Here is a 10,318-nt window from a genome sequence, read left to right as displayed (position 1 = left end):
GCACGAGGCACAAATCAACTTTTTACCCCAGATTCAATTCAATTCCCTGACAGTTAGTGTCCGTGTTTGTCGAGCTGTCAGGCAGCTGGCCAGATGTCTAACTGGCTGACTGGCAAACAAAGCGAACAATTAATGACTGAGGCCCCCGGCCATTTCCCTTTCCGTCCGTCCTGCGCCTGGACGTGCAACAAATAGTCAAAAGACTTGCGTGCATATCAAAAAACTAAAAGTGAAAATGAAAGGAAATCATAACGGTCGCTTGGCGAGGTGCCGGGGCCATAAAAAGGGACTTAGGACTCACCCTGGCAGGGTCTGCGTAATTGCAGTTAACTACTTGTTCGGCTGCCCGTGTATACATACATATTTTTGGGGTAATTTTTTGCAACATTTTTTTGTCAGGATTTTCATTAATTTTTTCGCAACTTTTCTTCTTTTTATGTCAGCCCTCACAATGATAGAATTATTGCGGGATTTTCGCGCGAGTTTCCGGCCTAAGCCGGAAGTAGAATTATCCAGAAGCGACAGCTTGGTATAATTCGCTGATCAATGGGACTAACCAAAGGATTTACTCCACAGAGCACCATACAGATGTGGCAGCTTAAGATCATACGCCAGCCATGGAGCCAAAGAATTTTATGTGCATAGGTATTATCCGAACCACCTTTCAATTATCCGTAGTCCGTGTCCGTTGTTTATACTCAACAATAACTAGGCATGAAACCGTTGTTGTGTCGACATTTTAGGGCCAACCTTTGGATTCAATTTATTCACGGCAAAGCAGAGAAAAAAACCTTAACAAATATCAACCATAAATTAGAAATGTCAGATTCATTATGCACATGGCGCTGCATAGTAATTAGATAGCTCCGCGCGTCCTTATAGAGTTCTCTCTCTCTCTGTCTCTGCCCAACTATGTAGAAATTTATGACCACTTGATGAACTGCAGCCACTACGGGAACAGTTCAGCCTCTGAGCGCGGTGTTGAGCACTCGCATTTCGTCCTGGTCCTGCTCATTTGCATAACAATCAACTCATCGTTTGTGGTACAGCTACAGCTACCATCTACCAGTTCGGGCTTCCTCTAGTTATCCGTCGGTAAGAGGGAATCCACCCTGCACTGGGGCTGGATAGGACTTCCATCCCATGCTAATGCACTTCGTACAACAGCAGCGGGTGTGAAGTTGTAAAGTTTAATGTATTGTTTGTCTAACAGTTTATTCATTTGGAAATGGAATATGTACATATATTTTGTGTTCATTCTGTGACTGGAATAAAAAATGATTCTGCTCTGGGGTTGAAAATAATTCAAACTGATTCAGAAAATCTCTCTAAATCATCATACGATTGCATGGCCATTTCTTTCCCCAATAAACTGAGCTTGGGCTTTGGCGTACAACCTAATATTAATAAACAGAAAAATGTAGCTTAAAAACATAATAGCTCAACATACGATGAATATTGTTTTCGAAGAAATATACAAATATTAAAAATTTATATAATATTTTACAGTTGATAATTTTCTATCTTCAAGATAGAACAACAATTATTGCTACATATCCAAGAATCTATTAAAATTATTTCTATCCCAGCTATTCCTCCTTTCCCGCAACTTAAATCAAATTTGTTGCAATTGTCGAACATGATCTCGATTCGATTTGCTTAATAAAGGAACATGGGCGATATAGTTATCTTGATTCTTGATTTACATGTGTTAGCATTTTCTTGTTTTGTGTGTTCCTTCTCTCGTGTACCACTTTTCGGCTCAACAATGTGACATAAATCTGCTTAAATTTGACTAAAACCGCTCTGATCGGATTAAAATCAGAACTTGCATAACATTTTACAGTTTCAGTTTCCAAGGACCGAGCATCCCATCCCGCTTATCCTCGCCGGGCCAAACATGCACACAAATGCGACAGATTGGCTTCCTTGGGCGGGCTGGTTCTCCGAACTTATTGAGAAATAAATAGGTCCAGTGCAGGGTACGGATATGGGTGTGGGTATGGGTATGGGTACGGGTACGGGTTACTCAGTGTAACAAAATACTCGAACGGCTGTTTGTTTATCCAATGTTTTTCGGTTAGATGAGCACACAACTCAAAAGCGACAAAGGTAGGGCAGACAGACATCATCGCAGGACCGTGTTTCGGGAACAGTAACGAATACACCCCGAAAGGCGAACGTCACAGATTTCACAGATAAACCAATTCGAGCAGGGCAATGAATGGGTAAAAAGGTCGAGCAACTTGCCGCCAAAAAATGAACGTGTAGCTCTAGCACCAGAGCGAATCTTCCATGCTGATGTTTGATCAGAGCTAAAAAGGGTTACGATATGGAGAGGGTTGTTGGAGGCAGAGTTTTGCACGTGCAAAAGGCAAAGGCGAAGGCAAAGGGGTTATCCAGAATCTGTGTCAACTTCTTGCTAAAAAGGCGTAAAACAATCAATTCGCCAAATAAAATTCGATCTGCGAAATGGGAATAGACAAATTGCAGAAGGTCCTGTCCTGCTCTGCAAAGTCGTGATATATGGTCTGTGCCTATTTCATGCCTGACAAAGCGAGCAGAAAGGTTAAACCTATAAATTAAACCAGATTCTTTTTGTACAGTTGGTGAACCTTTTTCTACATACAGTTTTTTATGCAGAAAGTATATTAAATTTAATTTTCTTTGCGCATCTACTACTTCTATCATTTTAATGGAGAAACATGATTCAAAAGTATAATAGAACTCAGCACCATTTTGCATTACTTTTAGATATCTGAAGATCGAGCCCTCGGGTAAATTATCCATCATCTATGTATCTTTTGTGCACTTCCATGGAACCGCACATGAACCGCACCCTGTGGACCAGCACTTGACGCATTCGAAGATTCTATTGTGTTTGCTCCTTTTAGCATGTCCATGGCAATTTGTTTCCATTTTGGTTTGCTTATCGCCTTATGGCCATCGCCAAATTGTTTTTGCAGCTCCGGCAGTGCATTAGCATAGAACAGGGGAAGATGCCGTCATTGATCCGCCGATAGCTATCTAGATATAGCTACCCCGTATCGCTAATGATGCCCGCCCGTACCCAGATGTAGACTCAGCCTCAGTCCCAGCCGCATCCCTTCGGTGACAGTTCTGGAAATTGAATGCAGCTTAGCTGGCTCACCCGCTGCGTATTTGCGCCTTTGTTACGAGCTCTGGCACGGAACAGAGGAACAGAGGAACGGAGCCCATGTCGAGCCATAATAATGATTATTGTAAAGATAAATCCGGACACCTCCAACAAAGCTGCACAAATGACAAACGCCGAGTCCGATCCGGCTTAGTAGTTAAAATAATCACAAGTTTGAGAAACCGAATTCCTCTCCACCATTTCGGAATCTTTGGGATCCTGTTCACCCTTGCCTCGTAACGGAAAATGCCAGTCAGTTCCCGTTCTCCTCTCCTGTATCTCGACTCTTGCCGGTTCATTCAACTAAATAATTTGAGTGGCATTCATGCAGGTCCACTACAGGCTCATGTTTCAGGACTGCCGGTCCTGACTCTACCCCTGCCTATGACTCTGCTGCTGCTGTTACTGCTGCTGCTGTTGGTACATTCGTTTTGTAATTCTGTGGCAGGTGACGGGGCAATCTTCCATTGTTCGACCTCAGTCGAGTTTCTACTTGAACTCACCCCATGTCGAATCGTAAGGGCGCAAAAATGCCCCCTACAATACTCGTAAAAACAAGCTGCAATGCACACACACAGAAAACCATTCATTTTATGTGCACTGCAATATACAATATTTATTTGAATTTAAGTCTTTTGTTTGGAATCTCAAATCCGCACACATATAGAGACTCTCTGCCTCTCCCGTTCTCGGGGTTGTTTGATTTGGCTACTATTTTTGACTTTTCCTGGAGTTCTTAGATCCTGATTGCGATCTGGATTGAAATTTTCTGGTTCGTTTTGATCATCAACTTTATTAGAAAAAAAAAATAGTAAATAGTTCTTTATGGCTTTACATCGAAATTCAATCTTATCACGATAAATTTTTAGTCCTGACTAGCTCGCTTTCTTTGCATTGCAATAACTGATACAGCATCTGGTGTAATCTATATAGTCTATCGATTGTACAGTTTCCTGGTGATACCTAATACATGGTAAATTTTTGGTGATTGTGGTGGTACCTTAGATTACGCTTATGTCTACGATGGCAAAGGTACATATTCGTTCTATGGACAACCGACTTGTACTAAATAGTTAATAGGATATGGAATATTTTGAGGAAAGGAATGCTTGTCCTTTGAAGCATTCTTTGCTAAAATATTCCCCTGAGATCTACAACAAAGAAACCAATAAAGATTCGAAGTTTGTAATGGAATGGTTTGTTGAATGAGCTTAACTATGGAGAGTGTTTCTTATATGAACATTGATTCTTCTGTTGCGGATCCGCCTCTAAATTAGTCTAAATTGAGTCCAAGCATCAGCTAAAGTTGTAGTGGGTCTTGGAAGATTCCAAATCGAATAAAGCCATATCCTTGCATTCAGTTTAGTGGTTCACCTAATACAAATATCAACTGATTGTTGGAGCTTCTCGGAAAGTGATACAGGCAAATACTTAGAGGATTCTCGCCAGTAACTTTTTGGCTTTTGTTTACCCAAAGTCAGTCACGAGATCATCTATTGCGTATTTCCATGGATCAGTTTCCTGCAAATCTTCACAATCTTTGTCTCAATCTATCACGCTCTGAACGCTTTTAAACGCAAAATATACCCCCAGGACTGTGCTATACCTGGGGGGCAAATTGCTTATAGCTGTGTGGATATGGATGGAGCTGTGGATGGTGATTGGGCTGCTCCTCTGGGTACTCCTTCCAGGGCGGCGTCTGCGTGTAGAAGCTGCTCTGCTGGTGCATTGCTGGTTCCGTGGCTGAAGACGGCAGATTGGCAGCTGCCTCGAAGCTTCCTCGGAACAGATCATATTTCTCCTGCGAGAACTGGCCAGCGGGTGGCGTCTGCTGCGGGTTCGGCTCCTGTGGATGATGCTGATAATACCGCATGCTGCTGCCGAAGTCGAAGCCAGTTGGATGTTGGGGATGAGGATGAGGCGCTGCTGAAGGGTAATCAATTCCCGGCTGAAAGGGAACCATCTGCGGCTGATGGGGATGAGGATGGGGAAGAGGATCTGAATGTGCTTCAGAATGCTGTGACAGAGGAGGCTGCTGCGTCTGGCCGTAAGGAAACATCCGACCGCAACCAAACATGGGGAATGGCTGCGGGTTCACGAAGAGGGCGTCGAAAAGCTCCTTCGTAATGCGCTCTCCGCTCAATGTGAAGTTCTGCAGCTTCTCTAGGTCCAGGTTGACGGTGTTCCCGCTCTCCAGCACCTGCTCCAGAGCAAATATGTAGTTGTGGGCGAACCGAAGTATCTCGATCTTCGTGAGCTTTGTCTCCTCGGGCAGAGAGGGCAGCGTCACCCGCAGCTTCTCCAGCGCATCGTTAAGGCTGTGCATCCGGTTGCGCTCCCGGTCGTTGGCCTTCATTCGACGGAACTTCTTGATGCGCACCACCTGTGTGGGGCTGCGCGAACGGGTGACGCGGTTCTTGCCGACGGCATATTTGCGCTTGGGCCGCGGTGCATCCGGATCTTCCGGCGACTTCATTGGTGTGCTGGTCAGTTGCGGCTCGAAGCCTCCGCCAGTGGCACGGCTGTTCAGGTGCTCCACTAGGGTGCGGCCGCTGCGCGTGCTGTGGTTGCTGCTCGTGTCCAGCAGGCCCACAAATCCTGCCGGCGGTGAGTTGATCGGGGCTGTGTCCCAGGTGCCGGCATAGGCCAAAGGCGCCGCCGGCCCGGCCGCTGCACTGTTGTACGTCTCATCGAAATCCAGACGCCTCCGGGAGCTGACCTGGGCCTCCGTCTCGAAGCTCTTTTCGTAGCCGCTGTCGAAAGATGCATCGTCATCGTCCTCGTCGAACTCGAAGGATTGAGAGGGAGCACTGTAGGCATTATAACAAGCAGCCATGATCTGTTCTCGATTTCCGTTCTGTATAAACTATATCCTTGATCTGTATCTGTGTTTATGCTCTATCCAACAGTCGCTACGCGCATTTCACGCCTCCCAATTCCGATTTATGATTTCCGTTTTTCACTTTCAGAGAGGACAGTGTCGCTGGGTGTTTCTCAGTGTCTCGCGTGCCCGCACCAACTAAAAGCTGGCAAGGAGTGCGCACCGGTTTTATGCACCGGGGCCAGCCATTAATGCCCGCGTTGGAAGCGGTAAGCCCGCTGATTTGGGTCTAGGCGGCGGCAACAACCCTCGGCGCATTGTCGTCGGTCGTGGCGGCGCCATGGCACACATAAATCCCAAAAGATATGCGCGCCGTGATTGTCGCCAGGGGGTTGCTTTTGCCCGCTCGCACACATACACTGGCATAGATGTACGATGTACGTGTCCGTATACGGACACACTCTCAGACGAGATTCGTTATAGCTGGTATCGCTGCCAGTTAAAATACGAGCATTTTTTACGCTTTGCTGGCTAGCGCTGCGGTCTAAGCCAATAGGAAGGATGTCAGAGCTGGCGAGGATCAGTGGTGACGCCAACGGCATCATCAAAGTTCAAAGCATTATTTGCTGGTGGCTGCATACTCTCTAGTAAAAGGGGTGTTCTGACTTACAAATCATGGAAAGGAGACTTAAATCAAGCTAAATATTTCGTAAAGAAATAAGTCTTTCAAATTGGTTTTTATTCCGATTTTTCTCACAGAATAACACATTTCTTTAAGATTTAAGAGACATTCAAAAAGACACTCACTTTAGCTAATTTTCCCGGATTATTAATAAAGTTATAGCTCCCTGTGAACTGTTCAACTTTCATCCGGAATCTGCTGCAGATTTACTCTTCTGATGGCATTTCTTTAACTTTGTAGAGTATATAAATTTCGCATTTAAGAAACAATTGCATTTTATACTATCATAACATTGAACTTGAGTGCGCTTAATGCGATTGCCATTCAAAATGTTTCAATTACCCGCAACTCTTTCGCTTTTGTCGGGTAAACCGCAGTAATCACTTAGGGCTTACGCCTGTCGCTAAACGAATTAGAGCCACGTGGCCAGGACAACTCCGACACTTCCGAAAACGCAACATGTGAACTCCCACTCTCACTCGTACTCTTACCTCGGCCGAAGCAAAGGCCTGGCCACGTGCCGGGTCTTACCGGCTGCTCAAGTGGCAGAGTGTGCCATAGATATCTATGTGGTAAAAGGCATCTAAGTGGAGGCGTCTGCGGGCAGCGATTTCAGAGATTCCAAGTGGCCGACGGGGACGGGTGCCACGTGCGGATCTGTTATGATATGCGCAAATTATCGCAAATTGCTGGCATAAGTGAAGAAGACTCTAGAGTGTCAAGGGTGCTAATTGAGCTACATATGTATATGCCTCCACGGCTTCTGTCCTGATTTGTATCAAAAGTTTCGTTGGATGGCTAATACTTAAGTTGACTAAAATTTCGTGTCAATTTGGTGTTAAGATCAAGAATACTCTTTAATAGCCTAGATGCAAGTTAATCATTTACTAACAGACTACCAGAATTGATCACTCTGCACCGTTTTATAGCTCAAACCTATTTAGAGTAAAATGTTTAGTATCAGCCACAAGGAAATAAATATTTCAGTCATTCGAAACATTTTGTCGGGAATAAATCTAATAAAAATTTTCATTCATTGGAAATAGTTCGTCGAAAATATATCTAAATCCCTAATATTAAAAAATGAAAATGGGTAAAGAAACTAGTGAGTGAAATATAGTGAAAAATAAATTGTTAGCACAAATAGGAATAATGAAAAAAAAAAAATTTATTCCGATCAGAACTTAAGCCGAAAACCAATAGCCGGGAAGTAAGAAGTCGGGAAGCCGTTAAGCCCCCACAATATCATCAACCAAAAGTTAAGTTAAAGATAGTTCCGTACCTTGCTGTACGTTGTTTCACTTTGAGATGTACCTATTGATACTTGATTGTTTCCATTTGATATGGTTTAAAATGAAACTTTAAAATTAAATTACAAAATAACCGTGCCCGACCGTGTAATAGTTTATAAATGTACTTTCTTGATGAATCGCGGTATATTGAGGGTATTTATTTTTTTAGATTTTTCTTGCACAGGTCCTTGTATTGAACATTTACCCTAAACTCTCCCACTCACGAATCTATAGCTGCTGGCTCTTTTCTGCGGACGGGGGACACGTTCCTCAAAAAAATACAATACAAGTCACTGGGGTGCTGCCCATACGCAATGCCGTTCATATGGAGGTCCCACCGCCTCGGGCTGTCAGAAGCAGGATCAGGAGCAGGGAGAATGGCGGACACAGTCCAGAATAAGCGATATCAGGCCGGGGAAGGCTGGGGCGTACAGAAGCAGAAACTTCCACAGAAGTTCTATCGTCATGCGATTGAGCTGTACAGAGATAAACATTTGGGCGGTACATTTGCAGCCTGCGATAGTTGCCCCTCCTACTACACGGTGGAGTAGCTAATTTGCAAGTTCCAAGTCGCGAAAGTGATGGTAAGTTATATATTACCAAACAATATTTCACCAAAAATTCAACATTTTTTCGTTCGAAGACAAAGCTGATATCCAAGTGACTAATCCCCACGGTCGTACCCTGACTTACACTTACACTCTTGCACAACTAAAGGAGAAAATTAACAAGACGACCTTCAAAAAGTTATAAGTATCTCGGGAACATAATTTACGGTCTCCAAACCTACTCTGCTTGCATGTTGGGTCGTAGGTGAATGACTTTTAATTGCCGCTAGAGCTGTGTTGCTTCGTGGATGGCCAGTTACTGAATGTGAGTTCAACAGCTTCCAGTTTTTCTTCACTCCTCAGGATTGCTGGTTTCTATTTTATACCCGATACTCAAAATTAGTATAGGGGTATATTAGATTTGTGGTGAAAAAGGATGTGTGTAACGTCCAGAAGGAAGCGTTTCCAACCCAATAAATAACACCCCATATATATTCTTGATCAGCATCAATAGCCGAGTCGATTGAGCCATGTCTGTCTGTCCGTCCGTCCGTCTGTCCGTCCCTATGAGCGCCTAGTGCTCAAAGACTATAAAAGCTAGAGCAACGACATTTTGTATTCAGACTTCTGTAATATGTCACTGTTCCAAATGTTTTTTAAAGTTCGCCCCACTCCCTTCCGCCCCCACAAAGGACGAAGATCTGTGGCATCCACAATATCAAAGATACGAGAAATTCATTAAGAAAGTACTTTTCAAAACGATTTGGCGGTCGGTCACGGTTTTTTTGTAATTGAATTTCAAAGTTTACCCACATAAATTGGATACAGTTGAAACAAGAAAAATATAATTTCTACTACCAAATAGATTGTAATTAATTGTAAGTCGCTGTTTTTTACATGAATCGATAATCTCAATCCTAACTATTTATATTTCTTTAAGCCTAATAATGATTTTTCGATCCACTAGTTAATAGCTACTTTCAATAGGTTTACACTCTATACCAGGCTCATTTGACAAGCGGTCCGAGCTGCATGTAGTTCCAGAAAACATCCCTAACTGAGAATATATTGCCATCCAATTTAACACGAGCCGCCACGTGTCCCAGACTCCTTTTCCCCTAGTGTTGTTGATATGCCTGACCAGCTCAAGTGCTCCTCCGACGCGTGTGGCTAATTCGCTTTTTTCGAAAACCACAATGCATATCAATTACTCTATTAATTGAGAGGACGGCGCATGTTGCTGTTCCGGCTGCTGAGCGTGGGTCGAAAAGGAGAGGCGAAAACACATTGCTTTGGCCAATAGGAAGAATTTCAGCTTGCTCACACCCAAATGAGCTGAAACTCTAAGAGAAAATGACAGACAACGCAAACAAAAATATCGAGCATTTACATCCGCTTCGTTTCTTCGTCTCGCATTCGATTACGAGCCAAATATTGAATATTCCCCTCATCCGAAAATGCTGATCGGTGCTGTGTCTATATTGGCAAGCGCCTAAATTTAAACATGAGTCAGATGGTATGTTGCGCTTCAGGAAAAGTGGAACTACCTGAAATTAAGGCACTGCCAGAACCATTGAAGAGCTTGCTCATCGCCATGAATCCAGTTTCAACGCTGTTCCTGAAGTCCATCGTACATTCAATTCATGCTTCCAAAGGTACTCATTCGGAGCACCAGAAATAGTTCCCAATACGGCAAATGGTCAACAATTCAATTCAACATTTCAAATCAAAGAACAAGTGTACCACAGTGTACTTTATGGGCGGTGACGGCATCAATCGTGTAGACCACGAACGCGGCCTCGCTAATCACGCTACAAT

General features: G+C 43.7%; 1 protein-coding gene across 1 annotated transcript; it reads right to left on the bottom strand.

Annotated features, from left to right (window-relative positions):
* Positions 1-3,930: 3,930 nt before the first annotated feature.
* On the bottom strand, positions 3,931-6,197 carry LOC108150945 (basic helix-loop-helix neural transcription factor TAP). Its single transcript, XM_017279279.2, has one exon. It carries the CDS (start codon positions 5,991-5,993, stop codon positions 4,758-4,760), a length of 1,236 nt encoding a protein of 411 aa, XP_017134768.1. The 5' UTR covers positions 5,994-6,197; the 3' UTR covers positions 3,931-4,757.
* Positions 6,198-10,318: the final 4,121 nt, after the last annotated feature.

Source organism: Drosophila miranda, chromosome XR, assembly GCF_003369915.1.
Source record: "Drosophila miranda strain MSH22 chromosome XR, D.miranda_PacBio2.1, whole genome shotgun sequence".
Taxonomy (NCBI): domain Eukaryota; kingdom Metazoa; phylum Arthropoda; class Insecta; order Diptera; family Drosophilidae; genus Drosophila; species Drosophila miranda.
This window is presented reverse-complemented; position numbering and strand designations above follow the sequence as displayed.

What these genes read in the sequence shown, in the direction of transcription:
- LOC108150945 (XM_017279279.2), bottom strand. Translation starts at nt 5,993, where the DNA reads ATGGCTGCTTGTTATAATGCCTACAGTGCTCCCTCTCAATCCTTCGAG.